General features: G+C 40.0%; 1 protein-coding gene across 5 annotated transcripts in view; it reads right to left on the reverse strand.

The window, feature by feature from the left end:
• The window catches only part of MYO5A (myosin VA), a 470,413-nt gene that overhangs the window by 279,911 nt on the left and 167,355 nt on the right, over nucleotides 1-23,147 (reverse strand). For all 5 annotated transcript variants that reach the window (XM_053717484.1, XM_053717487.1, XM_053717486.1 and 2 more), the window contains exons 3-5: nucleotides 19,929-20,100; nucleotides 14,873-15,017; nucleotides 4,229-4,385 (exon numbers count right to left, since the gene is read on the reverse strand). In XM_053717484.1, the coding sequence (XP_053573459.1) occupies nucleotides 4,229-4,385; nucleotides 14,873-15,017; nucleotides 19,929-20,100 (474 nt within the window). The remainder of the gene's footprint in view (nucleotides 1-4,228; nucleotides 4,386-14,872; nucleotides 15,018-19,928; nucleotides 20,101-23,147) is intronic.

Below are 23,147 nucleotides of genomic sequence, written 5' to 3' on the forward strand. Positions count from 1 at the left end.
CCTGGATCAGAGTATCTATGACTGATTCAGAGAACCCACGCTTGGATAGAATTAAGCGTTAAATCTCCAAGCAGTCAGTTGCAGAGAAACTAGATTTGGATGCTTGAATGGACCCTGTATTAGAAGATCCTGCCTCGTTGGCAGTTTCCATGGTGGGACAGATGACATGTCCACTAGGTCTGCATACCAAGTCCTGCATGGCCAGGCAGGCGCTATAAGAATTACAGAAGCCTTCTCCAGTTTGATTCTGGCTATCAGCCGAGGGAGAAGGGGAAACGGTGGAAAGACATAAGCTAGACTGAAGGACCAAGGCGCTACTAGAGCATCTATCAATGCCGCCTTGGGTCCCTGGACCTGGATCTGTAAAGAGGAAGTTTGGTGTTCTGACGGGACGCCATCAGATCCAATTCTGGAATGCCCCATAGCTGGGTCAGCTGAGCAAAAACCTCCGGGTGAAGTTCCCACTCCCCCGGGTGAAAAGTCTGACGACTTAGGAAATCCGCTTCCCAATTGTCTACTCCTGGGATGTGAATTGCAGATAGATGGCAAGAGTGATCCTCCGCCCACCTGATTATTTTGGTTACTTCCTTTATCGCTAGGGAACTCTTTGTTCCTCCCTGATGATTGATGTATACTACAGTCGTGATGTTGTCCGACTGAAATCTGATGAATTTGGCCGCCGCTAGCTGAGGCCATGCTTGGAGCATGTTGAATATCGCTCTCAGTTCCAAAATGTTTATCGGGAGAAGAGATTCTTCCCGAGACCATAGGCCCTGAGCTTTCAGGGAGTCCCAGACCGCGCCCCAGCCTAACAGACTGGCGTTGGTCGTTACAATGATCCACTCCGGTCTGCGGAAGCACATTCCCTGAGACAGGTGATCCTGAGACAACCACCAGAGAAGAGAATCTCTGGTTGTCTGGTCCAGTTGGATTTGAGGAGACAAATCTGCATAATCCCCATTCCACTGTTTGAGCATGCACAATTGCAGCGGTCTGAGATGAATTCGAGCAAAAGGGACTACGTCCATTGCTGCTACCATTAATCCGATTACCTCCATGCACTGAGCTACAGATGGCCGAGGAATGGAATGAAGAGCTCGGCAAGTAGTTAAAAGTTTTAACCTTCTGACCTCCGTCAGAAATATTTTCATGTCTACCGAATCTATTAATGTTCCCAGGAAGGGAACCCTTGTGAGCGGGGACAGAGAACTTTTTTCGGTGTTCATCTTCCACCCGTGAGACCTTAGAAAGGCCAGAACAATCTCCGTATGAGCCTTGGCTCTGGGAAAAGACGACGCCTGTATTAAGATGTTGTCCAGATAAGGTGCTACTGCAATGCCCCGCGGTCTTAGTACCGCTAGAAGGGACCCTAGCACTTTTGTGAAAATTCTGGGAGCGGTGGCCAACCCGAAGGGAAGGGCCACGAACTGGTAATGCTTGTCCTGAAGGGCGAACCTTAGGAACTGATGGTGATCTTTGTGGATAGGAATATGAAGGTACGCATCCTTTAGATCCACGGTAGTCATATATTGACCTTCCTGGATCATCGGTAAGATTGTCCGAATGGTCTCCATTTGGAATGATAGAACTCTGAGGAATTTGTTTAGAATTTTTAGATCCAGGATTGGCCTGAAAGTTCCTTCCTTTTTGGGAACCACAAACAGGTTTGAGTAAAAACCCAGTCCTTGTTCTGTAATTGGAACTGGATATATCACTCCCATCTTGAGTTGATCTTCTTGCAATAAATGGTACTGTGCCTTTAAGAAATAAAAAAAAAGCACACAATTTTACAAAACGGTGAAAAATGAACCAAATCTCTTGAAATTTTCACAGTATGTGCCTAATGCTTCGATATGATTGCACAGCAAGTTTCAGCCTGATTAACCCTTTAATACCCGCCTAAAGCAAACAACCGGTTAATAAACTACAGCACCTTGCCACAGCAGCCTGCTGTGGCCCTACCTTCCCTTATGGATTGGATTTGAGAAAAGCAAGCCTCTTGAAGTCCTCAAGCAGTCTCTGGACCCATGTGAAGCCGCATGCAAAGAAATCTGTCAGAATAAACTGGCAAATGAGGCGCGAAATTAGGCCCCTCCCACTCCACTCCGGAGCTGTGGGGCCTTCAGAACCCAATTTAGGTGACTAAAAATAATGCCATGTGGAATAAAACCCCAAATAAACACACCAAAAGTGCTTTAAAAGTTTCAATAATGAGTATTTTGTTAATTAAAATAATCGATTGCCCTGCAAATATGATAACCAGTCTATTGAGCCCTCTTAAATAAGCCTCTAGTTCTATACTAAGTCTCAGAACATGGCTTACCCTTCCCACATGGGGATTCTTGTCAGTCTTCTAGCATTATCTTGTCTTGACTAGAAAAAATATGACTGAAACATACCTCAAAGCAGTTAAGCCTGCAAACTGTTCCCCCCAACTGAAGTTTTCTGGTACTCCTCAGTCCTGTGTGGGAACAGCAATGGATTTTAGTTACAACATGCTAAAATCATTTTCCTCTCAGCAGAATTCTTCATCACATTTCTGCCAGAGAGTAAATAGCACAAACCGGTACTATTTAAAAATAACAAACTTTTGATTGAAGATATAAAACTACAAATCTAACACCACATTCACTTTACCCTCCCGTGGAGATGCCCTATCTGTTAGAGCGGCAAAGAGAATAACTGGGGGGCGGAGCTAGAGGGGGAGCTATATGGACAGCTCTGCTGTGTGTTCTCTTTGCCACTTCCTGTAGGGAATGAGAATATCCCACAAGTAAGGATGAATCCGTGGACTGGATACACCTTGCAAGAGAAAAGAAATAAATTTCATATTTAAAAGATGTTTATATTCCCCAAATATGAAACTGACAGTCTGCAGTAGGAAATACATGAACCTGACTCATGGTAAATATAAGTACAATACATATATTTAGAACTTTATATAAATGCATAAAGTGCCAAACCATAGCTGAGGTGTCTTAAGAAATAAAAAAAACATACTTACCAAAAGACACCCATCCACATATAGCAGATAGCCAAACCAGTACTAAAACAGTTATTAGTAGAGGTAATGGTAAATTGAGATATATCGTCGATCTGAAAAGGGAGGTAGGAGAACCTATGAAATAGACCCCCGTTAGGGAAATCATTGTATTCAATAAGTGATACTCCCTTCACGTCCCTCTGACATTCGCTGTACTCTGAGAGGAATCGGGCTTCAACAATGCTGAGAAGCGCATATCAACGTAGAAATCTTAGCACAAACTTACTTCACCACCTCCATAGGAGGCAAAGTTTGTAAAACTGAATTGTGGGTGTGGTGAGGGGTGTATTTATAGGCATTTTGAGGTTTGGGAAACTTTGCCCCTCCTGGTAGGATTGTATATCCCATATGTCATTAACTCATGGACTCTTGCCAATTACATGAAAAAAATATACATTCATGATTCAAATAAAGCATACAATTTGTAGTCTTGGTATTGTTTATTAAAAAGCATATCTATGTAGGCTCAGGAGCTAGCTGCTGATTGGTGGATGCACCTATAGGCCTGTGGTCATTGGCTTACTGATGTGTTCAGCTAGCTCTCAGTAGTGTATGTGACTATAGGAGGAGTTGAGAAGAATATACAGTACAGTACATACTGACTATATAACGGTCACTTATTTATTGATAAGAAACCTCTGATTTTAATAAGATTTCATGATTTAGTTTACACGTTTGAAGAATTTTTGCTTTTTTCATGATGATTTTGTTTGAAATGAATGTCTATTAATTAACCAGACAAACCAGGGTTTGGTATCATGTAACTTCAGACATGGGAAACATTCCACAGAGCAAGCAGAATTCTACATTTTGTATTAACATCTCTGTTAGCTAAAGCATAGATATAGGTTAACAGAAGCTGACCTGCATCCTTTGTTAGATGCAAGGCACGACAATCCCAGGAACCTGGCCTACATTTTGGATAATTTTATATACTCCTAAAGTTTCTTATCAATTTGTCAAGGCAAATTTCTTATTATGAATTAAACTAAAAAAACATTGGAAAAAAACCAAACAAGCAGCAGTTGGCAGCACACATCTAATATTCTCCCTGTGACATTTTGCAGCTTTACATAATACATGCCCTCACGGAACACAAAGCTTTCTTTATACATGCTTGGCAAGTCACTCTACAAACCAAATGTGGTTAACCCTATGTCAAAAAATATACCGCCCAATACTTACTTCCATAATGGGATTAGAGGCCAGAACTTTTTCTTCCACATTAGCTTCAGTAGCAGAACCACTAACTGTAGCAAAATATCTCATGGCATATTTGGCTGAGACGGTCTTTCCTGCTCCAGATTCTCCACTTACGATGATAGACTGATTTCGTTCATCCCTGTAAAGGAGAGAGTGCAAAGTTTTCTCACGCAAGTCAGAACTTTTTTTGTTAAAGGGGCAGTTTACACCTTAGTCATCTTAAAGTCTTATTTTACATTAAGCTGCAAACAGCCTCCTACACCCTTTCTATATCATGCAGCAGGAACAGTAAACAAATTTATTTTAACCCCTTGGTGACCGAGAAAGTGTCAGGCACATCCTACAAAACAAATATAGTTAAGGACCAAGAACGTGCCTGACACGTCCTCTGGGGTTTCAAGCACTGAAAGAGATTGTGATCACTTCCAGATGTTTTCAGGGTATTGCAGCGAATGCGATGCCTCGATGTTGAGGCATCGTACAATACCCTTTTTTAGGCAATCGATGCAGAGAGGGCCACTCTGTGGCCCCCTCTGCATCGGCCAGCGATGGTGGCGTGGGAGGGATCGGAGGGAGGCAGGTGGGCAGCCCATCGCTGGGGGAGGCGGTAGGAGGGCGGGAGGGTGTGTGAGAGGGGCGGGTGGGGACCACTACACTACAGAAATTCTGCACTTTAGTGCAATATGAAGGAGGGAGAGGGGGGTATTTTACATTTAATGCCAAATAAAGTGACCATGGGAGGGGGTAGGAAGGGAGAATGGGGGGGGGTGCAGCTACACTACAGAAAAAAAACAAATATATGGCAAAATGGGAACTGGCAGACAGCTGCCTAACATGGTGGATAATAGGTAGAGGTGGGAGGGTTAGAGAGCAATTTAGAGGGGTTAGGGAGGTTGGGAGGTAAGGGGGGATAGTACACCTCAGAAAATATATATTTTTTTAACCCTTTTTTTTATACTGGCAGACTTTCTGCCAGTACTTAAGATGGGGGTGACCTTTGGGGGGTGGGGGAGGGAAGAGAGATGTTTGAGAGGGGTCAAGTAGGGATCAGAGGGTGGGATGTGTCAGGTGGGAGGCTGATCTCTACACTTAAGCTAAAATTCACCCTACAAGCTCTCTAATTAACCCCTTCACTGCTGGGCATAATACAAGTGTGGTGGCAATGCCAAAGCCATATATGTCTGCTATTTCTGAACAAAGGAGATCCCAGAGAAGCATTTACAACCATTTGTGCCATAATTGCAAAAGCTGTTTGTAAATAATTTCAGTGAGAAACCTAAAGTTTGTGAAACAGTTTGTGAAAAACTGAACGATTTTTTATTTGATTGCATTTGGCGGTGAAATGGTGGCATGAAGTATACCAAAATGGGCCTAGATCAATACTTTGGGTTGTCTACTAAAATATATATATATATATATATATATATATATATATATACACACATGTGAGGGGTTATTCGGGGATTCCTGCCAGATCAGCGTTACAATGTAACTATGTAAAATGCTTTGGAATTAGCGAAGTGCTACTTGTATTTATTGCCCTATAACTTGCAAAAAAAACAAAGAACATGTAAACATTGAGTATTTCTAAACTCAGGACAACATTTAGAAACTATTTAGCATTGGTATTTTTGGTGTTTGTAGATGTGTAACAGATTGTGGGGGTCAAAGTTATTAAAGGTTTTTTTTTGCTCCATTTTTTCATCATATTTTATCATTTTTTTATAGTAAATTATAAGATATGATGAAAATAACGGTATCTTTAGAAAGTCCATCTAATGGCAAGAAAAACGGTATATAATATGTGTGGGTACAGTAAATGAGTAAGAGAAAAAAACATAATTTATGCTTACCTGATAAATTTATTTCTCTTGTAGTGTATTCAGTCCACGGATCATCCATTACTTATGGGATATATTCCCTTACCAACAGGAAGTTGCAAGAGGATCACCCAAGCAGAGCTGCTACATAGCTCCTCCCCTCACATGTCATATCCAGTCATTCGACCGAAACAAGACAAGAAAGGAGAAACCATAGGGTGCAGTGGTGACTGGAGTTTTAATTAAAATTTAGTATAAAACAAAAACCTAAGTTAACCAGAGGGCGCTATATAGGGTGATATAAGAACAATTAGTGGTCTACAAACAATGCCCCACAAAAATAACAACATAAAAGAATGGAACGAGGAACCTCATTAATAGTGTGTGTTCACATCCAGCGATAAATGTCCATCACTTTCCCTGAAACAGTTCTAATATGAGATTCGAATATGTGGTTTCCAAACTGTCCGCTCTTAGGATAAACTTCACTCCGGCTGCACTCTTCGAGCTGATCACAGCAGGGGATTAGGAAAATCTGTATGTAGAAAAGAAAGAGGCGCACATGTGTGTATCGGTATCGACAAGGTGTGCACAAACTGCTGATGTTCTTTGCACAGGGTACTCACAAAGCGTCTCAGCACACCAGTGTTTGCGCCTAAGTGAACTCTTTTATACATTGTCACTAATATATAATTGTGATTTACAATGTATAAAAGAGTTCACTTAGGCGCAAATACTGCGAGCAAGGAATTGTGAACAATATTAATTTGTATTTTCTAATACATTAGCATTTTAAAACACGCTAGTTCTTTTGGGGAATTTAGGAGCCATATATATAATGTTTATCACATATGGCACCTTGAAATGGATTAGTATAACGATCAACACCGGATGAGGCACACTCACAGATCCATTAGATGAGCGCCATTGGTCTTAACAGCGATCTTGCTCTTTTGATATACATAACATGTGTGGCAATAAGGGGGTGTATACTTTGTTGTCAAAATACGCTAACACCATTGGCCCATTAAGCACACACCCTGGTTAGAGGTGTGTTTGTCAGAAATGTTTGGTAGTGGCGGCAATAAAAGCCGGTTTTTAAACTTGTTTAGTATGCCTGATGAAACGGCCAGGAGAGCCGAGAAACGCGTAGCAATCTGTACATACTGTTTTTAACCTTGCTTGTTTTTAAACCTGGACATTTTGAGGTGTATATGTGACACCTGCAATAAAAGTGTAAGCTACATTACGGAACCTGTCTCCAGAAAGTTTAATTTCCAAGCAAGCCACTACCAGAACCTTGCCATATCGAGGAGAGTTGCATCACCGGAGTGAGCCAGCTGGTCAGCTCTGATTACCAGCCTGCTTCCACAAGCACACTGGTGTGCTGAGATGCTTTGTGAGTACCCTGTGCAAAGAACATCAGCAGTTTGTGCACACCTTGTCGATACCGATACACACATGTGCGCCTCTTTCTTTTCTACATACAGATTTTCCTAATTAAAATTTAGATCTGCCTTAAAAAGACAGGACGGGCCGTGGACTGAATACACTACAAGAGAAATAAATTTATCAGGTAAGCATAAATTATGTTTTCTCTTGTTAAGTGTATTCAGTCCACGGATCATCCATTACTTATGGGATACCAATACCAAAGCCAAAGTACACGGATGATGGGAGGGACAAGGCAGGAACTTAAACGGAAGGAACCACTGCCCGTAGAACCTTTCTCCCAAAAACAGCCTCCGAAGAAGCAAAAGTGTCAAATTTGTAAAATTTTGAAAAAGTGTGAAGCGAAGACCAAGTTGCAGCCTTGCAAATCTGTTCAACAGAGGCCTCATTCTTAAAGGCCCAGGTGGAAGCCACAGCTCTAGTGGAATGAGCTGTAATTCTTTCAGGGGGCTGCTGTCCAGCAGTCTCATAGGCTAAACGTATTATGCTACGAAGCCAAAAAGAGAGAGAGGTTGCCAAAGCTTTTTGACCTCTCCTCTGACCAGAGTACACGACAGAGAAGAAGTTTGACGAAAATCTTTAGTTGCCTGTAAATAGAACTTCAGGGCACGGACTACGTCCAGATTATGCAAAAGTCGTTCCTTCTTTGAAGAAGGATTAGGACATAATGATGGAACAACAATCTCCTGATTGATATTCCTGTTAGAAACTTCCTTAGGTAAAAACCCAGGTTTAGTACGCAGAACAACCTTGTCTGAATGGAAAATCAGATAAGGAGAATCACAATGTAAGGCCGATAACTCAGAGACTCTTCGAGCCGAGGAAATAGCCATCAAAAACAGAACTTTCCAAGATAAAAGCTTAATATCAATGGAATGAAGGGGTTCAAACCGAACACCTTGAAGAACTTTAAGAACCAAGTTTAAGCTCCACGGAGGAGCAACAGTTTTAAACACAGGCTTAATCCTAGCCAAAGCCTGACAAAAAGCCTGGATGTCTGGAACTTCTGCCAGACGTTTGTGTAAGAGAATAGACAGAGCAGAAATGTGTCCCTTTAACGAACTAGCAGATAAGCCCTTTTCAAAACCCTCTTGTAGAAAGGACAATATCCTAGGAATCCTAACCCTACTCCATGAGTAACCCTTGGATTCGCACCAATATAAATATTTACGCCATACCTTATGGTAAATTTTTCTGGTAACAGGCTTCCGTGCCTGTATTAAGGTATCAATAACTGACTCCGAGAAGCCACGCTTTGATAGGATCAAGCGTTCAATCTCCATGCAGTCAGCCTCAGAGAAATTAGATTTGGATGTTTGAAAGGACCTTGTATTAGAAGGTCCTGCCTCAGAGGTAGAGACCATGGTGGACAGGAAGACATGTCCACTAGGTCTGCATACCAGGTCATGCGTGGCCACGCAGGCGCTATCAGAATCACCGATGCTCTCTCCTGTTTGATCTTGGCAATCAGTCGAGGTAGCATCGGAAATGGTGGAAACACATAAGCCATGTTGAAGACCCAAGGGGCTGTCAGAGCATCCCTGGACCTGGATCCGTAACAAGGAAGCTTGGCGTTCTGCCGAGACGCCATGAGATCCAGATCTGGTTTGCCCCAACGATGAATCAGTTGAGCGAAGACCTCCGGATGAAGTTCCCACTCCCCCGGATGAAAAGTCTGGCGACTTAGAAAATCCGCCTCCCAGTTCTCCACGCCTGGGATGTAGATCGCTGACAGGTGGCAAGAGTGAGACTCTGCCCAGCGAATTATCTTTGAGACTTCCAACATCGCTAGGAAACTCCTGGTTCCCCCTTGATGGTTGATGTAAGCCACAGTCGTGATGTTGTCCGACTGAAATCTGATGAACCTCAGTGTTGCTAACTGAGGCCAAGCTAGAAGAGCATTGAATATTGCTCTCAACTCCAGAATATTTATTGGGAGGAGTTTCTCCTCCTGAGTCCATAATCCCTGAGCCCTCAGGGAGTTCCAGACTGCGCCCCAACCTAGAAGGCTGGCATCTGTTGTTATAATTGTCCAATCTGGCCTGCGAAAGGTCATCCCCTTGGACAGATGGACCTGAGAAAGCCACCAGAGAAGAGAATCTCTGGTCTCTTGATCCAGATTTAGTAGAGGGGACAAATCTGAGTAATCCCCATTCCACTGACTTAGCATGCATAATTGCAGAGGTCTGAGATGCAGGCGCGCAAATGGTACTATGTCCATTGCCGCTACCATTAAGCCGATTACTTCCATGCACTGAGCTACTGACGGGCGTGGAATGGAATGAAGGACACGGCAAGCATTTAAAAGTTTTGATAACCTGGCCTCCGTCAGGAAAATTTTCATTTCTACAGAATCTATCAGAGTCCCTAGGAAGGAGACTCTTGTGAGTGGTGATAGAGAACTCTTTTCCACGTTCACCTTCCACCCATGCGACCTCAGAAATGCCAGAACTATCTCTGTATGAGACTTGGCAATTTGAAAACTTGACGCTTGTATCAGAATGTCGTCTAGGTACGGAGCCACCGCTATGCCTCGCGGTCTTAGTACCGCTAGGAGTGAGCCCAGAACCTTTGTAAAAATTCTCGGGGCCGTAGCTAACCCGAAGGGAAGAGCTACAAACTGGTAATGCCTGTTTAGAAAGGCAAATCTTAGGTACCGATAATGATCTTTGTGAATCGGTATATGAAGGTAGGCATCCTTTAAGTCCACTGTGGTCATGTATTGACCCTCTTGGATCATGGGAAGGATGGTTCGAATAGTTTCCATTTTGAATGATGGAACTCTTAGGAATTTGTTTAAGATTTTTAAGTCCAAGATTGGTCTGAAGGTTCCCTCTTTCTTGGGAACCACAAACAGATTTGAGTAAAACCCTTGCCCTTGTTCCGTCCTAGGAACTGGGTGGATCACCCCCATTACTAAGAGGTCTTGTACACAGCGTAGAAATGCCTCTTTCTTTATTTGGTTTGCTGATAACCTTGAAAGATGAAATCTCCCTTGTGGAGGAGAAGCTTTGAAGTCCAGAAGATATCCCTGAGATATGATCTCCAACGCCCAGGGATCCTGGACATCTCTTGCCCAAGCCTGGGCGAAGAGAGATAGTCTGCCCCCCACTAGATCCGTTTCCGGATAGGGGGCCCTCTCTTCATGCTGTCTTAGGGGCAGAAGTAGGCTTTCTGGCCTGCTTGCCCTTGTTCCAGGTCTGGTTAGCTTTCCAGCCCTGTCTGTAACGAGCAACAGGTCCTTCCTGTTTTGGAGCGGAGGAAGTTGATGCTGCTCCTGCTTTGAAGTTAAGAAAGGCACGAAAATTAGACTGTTTGGCCTTTGATTTGGCCCTGTCCTGAGGAAGAGTATGACCCTTACCTCCAGTAATGTCAGCAATAATTTCTTTCAAGCCGGGCCCGAATAAGGTCTGCCCTTTGAAAGGAATATTAAGCAATTTAGATTTAGAAGTCACGTCAGCTGACCAGGATTTAAGCCATAGCGCTCTGCGCGCCTGGATGGCGAATCCGGAGTTTTTAGCCGTTAGTTTGGTTAAATGTACAACGGCATCAGAAACAAATGCATTAGCTAGCTTAAGTGCTTTAAGCTTGGCCATAATCTCATCCAATGGAGCTGTGCGAATGGCCTCTTCCAGAGACTCAAACCAGAATGCCGCAGCAGCAGTCACGGGCGCAATGCATGCAAGGGGCTGTAAGATAAAACCTTGTTGAACAAACATTTTCTTATGGTAACCTTCTAATTTTTTATCCATTGGATCCGAAAAAGCACAACTATCCTCCACCGGGATAGTGGTACGTTTAGCTAAAGTAGAAACTGCTCCCTCCACCTTAGGGACCGTCTGCCATAAGTCTCGTGTGGTGGCGTCTATTGGAAACATTTTTCTAAATATCGGAGGAGGGGAAAAGGGCACACCAGGTCTATCCCACTCCTTGCTAATAATTTCTGTAAGCCTTTTAGGTATAGGAAAAACGTCCGTACACACTGGTACCGCAAAGTATCTATCCAACCTACATATTTTCTCTGGAATTGCAACCGTGTTACAATCATTCAGAGCCGCTAATACCTCCCCTAGCAATACACGGAGGTTCTCAAGCTTAAATTTAAAATTAGAAATCTCTGAATCCGGTCTCCCTGGATCAGATCCGTCACCCACAGAATGAAGCTCTCCGTCCTCATGTTCTGCAAATTGTGACGCAGTATCAGACATGGCTCTCACATCATCAGCACGTTCTGTCCTTAACCCAGAGCTATCGTGCTTGCCTCTTAATTCAGGCAATTTAGATAATACCTCTGTCATAACAGCAGCCATGTCCTGCAAAGTGATTTGTATGGTCCTCTCTGATGTACTTGGCGCCACAATATCACGCGCCTCCTGAGCGGGAGGCGAAGGTACTGACACGTGAGGAGAGTTAGTCGGCATAACTTCCCCCTCGTTGTCTGGTGATAATTTATTTACAGATATAAATTGACTTTTATTCAAAGTGACATCAATACATTTAGTACACATATTTCTGTGGGGCTCCACATTGGCCTTCAAACATAGTGAACAAACAGATTCATCTGTGTCAGACATGTTTAAACAGACTAGCAATGAGACTAGCAAGCTTGGAAAATCTTTTCAAATAAGTTTACAAGCAATATAAAAAACGCTACTGCGCCTTTAAGATGCACAAAAAAACGTCACAGTTGAAATAACAATGAACCAAATCAGTTATAGCAACCAAATTTTCACAGTAAATGTATTAAGTTAGCAAAGCATTGCACCCACTAGCAAATGGATGATTAACCCCTTAATACCCAAAAACGGATAATCAATTTAACAATTAACGTTTTTATCACAGTCAAAACACACTGTCACAGGTCTGCTGTGACTGATTACCTCCCTCAAAATGAATTTTGAAGACCCCTGAGCTCTCTAGAGACGTCCTGGATCAAGGAGGAAGAAGCAGGAAGACTGTAACTGAATTTTTACTGCGCAAAAAAATGCTAAAATAGGCCCCTCCCACTCCTATTAAAACAGTGGGAAACCTCAGTTAACCATTTCTATGTAGGAATAAACGACAGCCATGTGGAAAATCATGCCCCAAAAGATTTATCACCAAAGTACCTCACTAAAAAAAAAAAACGAATAACATGCCAGTAAACGTTTTAAACATGCACTTTAAAAGTTAGGTAGTGTTATTAATAAGCCTGCTACCAGTTGCTTCTACTGCAGTTAAGGCTCATACATTACTTCAGTATTAACAGTATTTTCTTAGTCAAATTCCATTCCTTAGAAAATTACTTATTGTACATACATTCATCAGCCTGATACCAGTCGCTACTGCATTTAAGACTGTACTTACATTACATCGGTATCAGCAGTATTTTCTTAGTCAATTCCATTCCTTAGAAAAATAATTTACTGCACATACCTTGTTTGCAGGATTCCCCACACGCTATTCCCTTTCTGAAAGTTACCCCACTCCTCAGAATGTGCGAGAACAGCCAGTGGATCTTAGTTACTTCTGCTAAGATCATAGAAAAAACGCAGGCAGATTCTTCTTCCAAATACTGCCTGAGCACAAACAGCACACTCCGGTGCCATTTAAAATAACAAACTTTTGATTGAAGAAATAAACTAAGTATAAAAAACACCACAGACCTCTCACAACGACCTATCTAGTTGAGTTGCAAGAGAATGACTGGATATGACATGTGAGGGGAGGAGCTATGTAGCAGCTCTGCTTGGGTGATCCTCTTGCAACTTCCTGTTGGTAAGGGAATATATCCCATAAGTAATGGATGATCCGTGGACTGAATACACTTAACAAGAGAAATACAGCTAAAAACAAACACTGCAGAAATGTAAAAATAGCCCTGGTCCCAAACGGTAAGAAAATTGAAAAGTGTTGTGGTCACTAAGGGGTTAAAATTAATATTGTTTCTGGCCAGTTTGAAATGGCTGCAAAGTTCAGCCCACTGATGACATCACTATCGTGGCTGCATCTAGGCACTCTGCTGAATAGCATTGATAGTGTGTTGAATTCAACTAGTGAGCCTTTTCTGATTAGATACCATATGCAGCACAGATCATGTCGTCATCAGTGGGCTGAGCTTGGCAGCCAATATTCATTTTAAAATAACTTTTTTACCGTTCCTGCTGCATGATATAGAATGGGGTGTAGGAGGCTATTTGCAGTTTAATCTAAGGTAAGACTTTAAGATGACCCAGGTGTAGACTGTCCCTTTAAACCATTTAACACAACTAAGAAAACTGACAAACACAAACCAACAGAAAAAAACGGTATATTAATTCATTTTGCATACAGAGCATAGTAAAATTCATACCAGATAATGCTCAAACTCTTAACCAATGGAGCGTAAAAAAATCTGCTCATATAATGAAGTTCTTTATTTAGTTCTGTGCTACTATATTTCAATAAATTATTTCACACATACATACATTTACACATACAAACCATTGACTCCTTTCCAGTCCCGCCCCTAGTCATATACCGTTATCACTTTTATTCTGCCATAAAACTGGTTTTCATTAATAAACCTTTGTTTCCTAGTACTGTATTAAACCTCAATATATACTTTAAACTGGCAAGTGATAATCTTTTACGTCAGGTCTCAAAAAGCATTTAATTTTAAAGAGGCATTTTATATCGCGCTCAAGCACTCACCACTTGTAATGCAAGCGCAATGAGCATGCTAATATTGCTCTCCGCGCTATACGTTAAAAGTATAGGACATGCTAAGTAATAGTTTTGACGGATTAAGATGCAGCATATGTACAAGGAAACAACTGCACAGATAACATTGTCCATCAAATTACAGGAAATGAGGTGACCAAAAAAAAGTATCTAATCAAATTAATATATAATCATGTCTCTTACATGCTTAAAGGGACAGTGAAGTCATAATTAAACTTACATGATTCAGATAAAGCATGCAATTTTAAGCAAGTTTCCAGTTTACTTCTATTATTTAATTTGCTTTGTACTCTTGCTATTCTTTGTTGAAAAGCATATCTAGGTAGACTCAGGAGCAGCTGGTTGGTGTTTGCACATATATGCCTCTTGTTATTGGCTCACCCTTTTTGTTAAGCTAGCTCCTTCAACAAAGGATACAAAGAGTACAAAGCTAATTTAAAATAATAATTTAAATAATAGAAGTAAAGTTGTTTAAGAATGTATGCTCTATCTGAATCATGAAAGAAAAAGTTTGGGTTTCATGTGCCTTTAAATGAATTAGTGACCAAACCTCAAATCAAATTATAGAAAAAACAGCCATACAATTAAAAAGATTATTTTAATATTATATTGATGATCTTGACTTTTCCTTACTGAACATTGTCCTACAAACCTGGCCATTTGTTTGTAAGCTTCTTCTGCCACAGCAAAAATATGGGGATCCATGTCCCCCATATTCTGGCCACTGTATGCATTGATGATGTCCGCGCCATAAATAGGTAACTGTTCATAAGGGTTAATAGCTACAAGGACAATGCCTGGAAATAGATGACAAAAACACTTATAGTCACATACACTGATGTTACGTTTCATACTAACAGCAGGACTTTAAAGCAACATTAACCAAGATAATACAAGACAAATAAGGATAAAAAATTAATAAACAAAGTTATAAAACAGTGTAAAGCAATACAACTGTCAGTTCCACTGAAAATCATAGTGTTAATCAGCATAGTAGATTAAACCACAAATATGGATGATCTATAATTATCTGAATATGAAACCATTTGCTAAAACAAAAAATGTACAATTAAGTGACAGAAATCTACACGTAAAATATATTGCTACTGGATCAGGATGGTTATTGATGGCTTAAAGCCACACAAAGTATCTGAGCGTCCTGGAGCTTGTAAGGTTTAAAGGGACAGTAAAATCATAATTAGACATTCATGATTTAGACAGAACATACAATTTTAAACAACTTTCCAATTTACTACTATTATTTAATTTGCTTCCTTCTCTTGTCATCATTTGATAAAAGGTTTATCTAGGTAAGCTCAGAAGCCGCAAAGAACCTAGGTTCTAGCTGCTAATTGGTGGCTGCATATATAAACTGACTGTTATTAGCTCACCCATGTGTTCAGTCCAGTAGTGCATTGCTGCTTCTTCAACAAATGATACCAAAAAAATGAAGAAATTTGATAATAGAAGTAAACTAGAAAGTTTTTTAAAATTGTATGTTCTGGATAAATCATGAATGAAAAATTTGGGGTTTCATGTCCCTTTAATTTAATTTGACAAATGCTATGAACTTCAACACAGTCAGTAAAACAACCTGGATTCAAAGAAAGAACAAAGTCCTGGGACTTTTTAAAAATTTGACACTTGAAAGTTATTATGCTGGAATGTTGTAGCTCATGCCCTAATCTGGAGTTTTTCAAATTGTGGGGCGCAAGACCTGATCAGGGGAGGCGCTCGAACAGCAGAACTAGTTAGTTTTTGTCTTTAATCATGCATCAGTTTTATCACAGGGCCGCACAAGGCGAGTGCTGTGGGACAGGGGGGATGTGTAAGGAGCAGCGCTGAAGTTTTTTTTCCTGAACATATGCAGCATATCTTTATAAACAAGTATATATATATATATTCTTTTAAAAGGGCACTAGTTGGAAAATGTTTATATTATATGTAAACTGCTAAACTTGTCCTAAAATATTTAATAATACACACTGACTAAGCCTATAATATGTACGTCAGAAGACTGAGATGGCAGTCATAGTACTGAAAACTGCTCATGTAATAAAAATTTAGTGTGTCCTCAATATATTCCTCAGCCACAGTAATACTGAGTAGACTGTGGGGTGGGTCCACCAACTATATATATATTTATTTTTTGTTCCCAAATGTGTATATATGATATTTTGTGTGTGTGTATATAATGTATGATATAATTTGTATTTGTATATATGAAATTATGTGTACATGTGTGTGTGTGTGTGTGTGTGTGTATGAGATTATGTGTACATGTATGTGTGTGTGTTTGTGTGTGTATGAGATTATGTGTACATGTATGTGTGTGTGTATGTGTGTGTGTGTGTGTGTGTGTGTATGAGATTATGTGTACATGTATGTGTGTGTGTTTGTGTGTGTATGAGATTATGTGTACATGTATGTGTGTGTGTTTGTGTGTGTATGAGATTATGTGTACATGTATGTGTGTGTGTATGTGTGTGTGTGTGTGTGTGTGTATGAGATTATGTGTACATGTATGTGTATGTGTATGAGATTATGTGTACATGTATGTGTGTGTGTTTGTGTGTGTATGAGATTATGTGTACATGTATGTGTGTGTGTATGAGATTATGTGTACATGTATGTGTGTGTGTTTGTGTGTGTATGAGATTATGTGTACATGTATGTGTGTGTGTATGAGATTATGTGTACATATATATGTGTGTGTGTGTGTGTGTGTGTATGAGATTATGTGTACATATATGTGTGTGTGTGTGTGTGTGTGTATGAGATTATGTGTACATGTATGTGTGTGTATGAGATTATGTGTACATGTATGTGTGTGTATGAGATTATGTGTACATGTATGTGTGTGTGTGTGTATGAGATTATGTGTACATGTATGTGTGTGTGTGTGTATGAGATTATGTGTACATGTATGTGTGTGTGTGTATGAGATTATGTGTACATGTATGTGTGTGTGTGTGTGTATGAGATTATGTGTACATGTATGTGTGTGTGTGTGTGTGTATGAGATTATGTGTACATGTATGTGTGTGTGTGTGTGTATGAGATTATGTGTACATGTATGTGTGTGTGTGTGTGTATGAGATTATGTGTACATGTATGTGTGTGTGTGTATGAGATTATGTGTACATGTATGTGTGTGTGTGTGTGTGTATGAGATTATGTGTACATGTATGTGTGTGTGTGTGTGTATGAGATTATGTGTACATGTATGTGTGTGTGTGTGTGTATGAGATTATGTGTACATGTATGTGTGTGTGTGTGTGTGTGTATGAGATTATGTGTACATGTATGTGTGTGTGTGTATGAAATTATGTGTACATGTATGTGTGTGTATGAGATTATGTGTACATGTATGTGTGTGTGTATGAGATTATGTGTACATGTATGTGTGTGTGTGTGTGTATGAGATTATGTGTACATGTATGTATGTGTGTGTGTGTGTGTGTGTGTGTGTATGAGATTATGTGTACATGTATGTGTGTGTGTATGAGATTATGTGTACATGTATGTGTGTGTATGAGATTATGTGTACATGTATGTGTGTGTGTGTATGAGATTATGTGTACATGTATGTGTGTGTGTTTGTGTGTGTATGAGATTATGTGTACATGTATGTGTGTGTGTATGAGATTATGTGTACATATATGTGTGTGTGTGTGTGTGTGTGTATGAGATTATGTGTACATGTATGTGTGTGTGTATGAGATTATGTGTACATGTATGTGTGTGTATGAGATTATGTGTACATGTATGTGTGTGTGTGTGTATGAGATTATGTGTACATGTATGTGTGTGTGTGTGTGTATGAGATTATGTGTACATGTATGTGTGTGTGTGTATGAGATTATGTGTACATGTATGTGTGTGTGTGTGTATGAGATTATGTGTACATGTATGTGTGTGTGTGTGTGTATGAGATTATGTGTACATGTATGTGTGTGTGTGTGTGTATGAGATTATGTGTACATGTATGTGTGTGTGTGTGTGTATGAGATTATGTGTACATGTATGTGTGTGTGTGTATGAGATTATGTGTACATGTATGTGTGTGTGTGTATGAGATTATGTGTACATGTATGTGTGTGTGTGTGTGTATGAGATTATGTGTACATGTATGTGTGTGTGTGTGTGTATGAGATTATGTGTACATGTATGTGTGTGTGTGTGTGTATGAGATTATGTGTACATGTATGTGTGTGTGTGTATGAAATTATGTGTACATGTATGTGTGTGTATGAGATTATGTGTACATGTATGTGTGTGTGTATGAGATTATGTGTACATGTATGTGTGTGTGTGTGTGTATGAGATTATGTGTACATGTATGTATGTGTGTGTGTGTGTGTGTGTGTGTGTATGAGATTATGTGTACATGTATGTGTGTGTATGAGATTATGTGTACATGTATGTGTGTGTGTATGAGATTATGTGTACATGTATGTGTGTGTGTGTGTATGAGATTATGTGTACATGTATGTGTGTGTGTGTGTGTGTGTGTGTGTATGAGATTATGTGTACATGTATGTGTGTGTGTGTGTATGAGATTATGTGTACATGTATGTGTGTGTGTATGAGATTATGTGTACATGTATGTGTGTGTGTGTGTGTGTGTGTATGAAATTATGTGTACATGTATGTGTGTGTATGAGATTATGTGTACATGTATGTGTGTGTGTATGAGATTATGTGTACATGTATGTGTGTGTGTATGAGATTATGTGTACATGTATGTGTGTGTTTGTGTGTATGAGATTATGTGTACATGTATGTGTGTGTGTGTGTGTATGAGATTATGTGTACATGTATGTGTGTGTGTGTATGAGATTATGTGTACATGTATGTGTGTGTGTGTGTGTATGAGATTATGTGTACATGTATGTGTGTGTGTATGAGATTATGTGTACATGTATGTGTGTGTGTGTGTGTGTGTATGAGATTATGTGTACATGTATGTGTGTGTGTGTGTGTGTGTGTGTGTATGAGATTATGTGTACATGTATGTGTATGAGATTGTGTGTATATATGAGATTATGTGTACATGTATGTGTGTGTGTGTATGAGATTATGTGTACATGTATGTGTATGAGATTGTGTGTATATATGAGATTATGTGTACATGTATGTGTGTGTGTGTGTGTGTATGAGATTATGTGTACATGTATGTGTATGAGATTGTGTGTATATATGAGATTATGTGTACATGTATGTGTGTGTGTGTGTATGATATTGTGTGTATGTATGAGATTGTTTGTGTGTGTATATCTCTGCAAATTTTAGAAATACATTACAAGTATTTCAAAGCACATTGTTTCAAAAAGTAAATAACATCTATTGCATGGGGAGAGGGGCCTCATCTTGAAAGTTTTGCCAAAGAGGAGGCCCACTGTCAGACTGAAAACCTCTGCTGTAGTTTTGTAGTTGTACTGTTTAATAACAATATGGCCAAGAAAACCAGTTTATACTATAAACTTTAAGTACAATAAATACAATACTAGATTTCTTAGACCAGCACTCAAATAATTAAAACATCCTTTTTATTTCAGAAATGTAAAAACAGCATACTTAGAACATCGGAAACACTATAAACCGGCATGAAACACAGTCATTTGACGCATTTCGGTTACAAATCATAATCATAAATGCAATACTGTTTAAAAAAAATGTGCAGGATGCACTGAGTAAATACTTACCACAATAAGTATAAATAAGTTTGGAGTCTATAAATCTGACTTTGAGATTGTGAAGAACGGCTGGTTCATGAAGATAACTGAGTGCAGTGAGGTCATTTTCTCCAACCAGAATATCGGGATTTCTCAGAGGAGGCAGTTCCTTTTTTTTGGTGTCTAGACGATATTCTAAATCCTTAAGAACAAAAAAGAAAAAAATGAATAGGTTTCTATAATAAAAAAAGCTTTATCTGACCTCTATAGCTCAGATATGCATCACACAGTGTAATTTTGCTATATCAGTAAGAGATATTGTAGAACAGTAGAGGCAAGCTTTGTATTTTCTTGGAAAAACGCCCAGCTATACACAAAACAGTGACAGGAAAAAAATCATGCTAATGACTGTGTATTGCTGAAAATATTTAGAAATATAATTTAACAATTAAGATAAATTTGTTTGATTTATAAAGAACCACTGTATGTTGTTTAAACAAAAAAAATTGCAAAGCAGAAATATTAGTGAGTATAAATGACAGCTCAAATGTTTCAATGGCAAATCTTCTATTAAAGGGACACTCAAGATCAAATTAAAGTTTCATGATTCAGATAGAGCATACAATTTTATATAACTTTCAGTTTACTTCAATTAACAAAATGTGCAGTCTTTTTATATTTACACTTTTAGAGTCATCAGCTCCTACTGAGCATGTGCAAGAATATATGTATATGCATTTGTGATTGGCTGATGGCTGTCACATTATACAGGGGGAGTAGAAATAGACATAACTTTGAAATTTGGCAGAGAAAAAAATCTACTACTCATTTTAAGTTCAGTGTACTGTCTTTTTATCATGCATTTGTTGATTTTGCAAATTCACTGATCCTTTAAAAAAATAAACCTGGGGTTCGGGTAAATGGGACTCTGTGGGTTCGGGTAAATGGGACTCTGTCTGACGGCTTCAACATACAAAATGGCACGAGACAGGGGTGTCCTCTGTCTCCTCTGCTTTTTGCTATTTCGATTGAGGTACTCGCGTCACACATAAGAAATAACCTCCACATTACGGGTTTGAAATTAGGTCCCAACACATACAAACTTACCCTCTATGCCGACGACGTCCTCACCCTGCTCACCCACCCGTCTAAATCCCTGCCATACTTGCTAGGTGAATTTGATAGATTTGGTAGTCATGCTAATTTCCTGATTAATGCTCAAAAATCAGATGCTCTCAACATTAACATGCGTAGAGGAGACTTTGAGGCCCTTCGGGCCCAATGTCGATATAGACTATTACACGATAAAATCAAATACCTAGGTATTAATCTTACCCCTACTATTAATAAAGTATTCAAATATAACTACTTACCTATTTTACACAAACTTAAGAGAGACTTCGACACTTGGCAGTCCAAACCTATCACCTGGTGGGGTAGGATACAATCGGTCAAGATGACCATCCTTCCCCAGATCTTATATGTCCTCCAAGCCGCCCCGATACATCTACCCATGACCTATCTAACCCAAATCCAGTCGTTAATAAATTATTTTATTTAGGGCAACGTTAAACCCCGTATTAGCAAGAAAGTTCTTACAAAACCACTGGGTGAAGGCGGGCTGGGGGTCCCATTAGTTTCTCAATATTACAAGGCGGTAATACTACAGAGAGTATGGGAATGGCATGAACATGCCCCTACTAAGGCCTGGGCCTCTATTGACTCCCACTTGCTAGGCTCCCCCACAATAGGTCCACTTTGCTGGATTAGTCATAGATGTAGACCCGCATATGCTAGATCATCGCAATTATACTCACATATCTTTCAAACATGGGACAATGTACGGGCCAAGATTAAGGGAATTTCTTCGTTTGTCTCTCCCATGACCCCAGTACCAATAAACGCAGAATTTAGTAGAGGGATAATCCCAACGGAACCAGGCCTTCTGGAGGTGGGCCAGACAATCCCGTTTAAATGCTTGTCGGAGGGGGGGAACCTGAGGTTGAGGTCACAGATTACTGACATTGCAGGGGGAGTCTTCTCCTGATGGTTTAAATATGCCCAATTAATGCACCTACTGGGATCTTCACCCCACAAACATGAGCTTCTGAGAGAGTTGACTCGTTTCGAGAACCTCTGCTATAATGGGATGGTTCCCAGAGGATCCCTATCGATAGTTAAAAAGCTGCTAGATGGCACTCTCACACTGCCTCCCTCTTCTTATGACTCCAACTGGCAAATAGACTTAGGCCTCCCTATATCTAAAGAACAATGGGAAAACATTTGCTACCATTCCTCTAAATCCTCGACCTCTCCCAGGATCCTAGAGATGAATCATAAAATTCTGTGTCAATGGTATCTTACCCCAGTCAGACTTAAACATATATACCCTAGCACTAATGTGACATGCTGGAGGGGTTGTGGGTCTCCTGGTACATTAGCACATATTTGGTGGCAATGCCCGAAATTGCTTCCTTTTTGGGAGGCGGTCACCACTCATTTGAGAGTTGTCTTGGGAGACCAGTTGAGTTTGTCCCCTCTTACGGCCCTTTTTAGCCATAACCCAAGTAAAATATGCAAAATTTGTTGGAAGCTCCTGCAATACTGCCTAAATAGTGCCAGGCTACTTATTGCCCGCAAGTGGAAGTCCCCAGTTGTACCTACATTGCAGGATTGGTTACATAATACATCTGAACTCCTCTCGGTAGAGGAATATTCTTACTTCAAAAATGGCTGCTTGCCTCTATTTCACAATATTCAGTTCTATTGGCAAACTCTCCTACACTCATCTACAAATCCACCCTAGACAAATAATAGGATAGCCACTCTTCATCCCAATTGGACCCCCCTCCCACCTCCTCCCTCCCCCTCCTACCCCTTTTAACAGTTGGAATGGTTGATAGTTTAGTTTTGAGTTTTACTTATTTTATTCTAGAAATAGAATTTTTCTTTTTTGATGGTATGACTTCAAAACCTTTACAGGCAACATGTCTGCCGCAATACAAATATATACACATGTGACCTATTAACATGTTAGATATCAACCCTCTTGACTTGTACCCATTTTATGTTGTCTTTATGAGTTACCTCGGAACAATTTAAGTTTGGACATTTGCAAATCATGGACCTGGGCACATCCTTAGGTTCGTGCTCTTCATCCAGGAACTCAGTGAACTCTTAATACATATTTTCCTGAAGAGGATATTTCTATGTTTTCTATCCTCCACCTTATGTTCTTATTATTTTCTT

Source organism: Bombina bombina, chromosome 6, assembly GCF_027579735.1.
Source record: "Bombina bombina isolate aBomBom1 chromosome 6, aBomBom1.pri, whole genome shotgun sequence".
NCBI classification, from domain to species: Eukaryota; Metazoa; Chordata; class Amphibia; order Anura; family Bombinatoridae; genus Bombina; species Bombina bombina.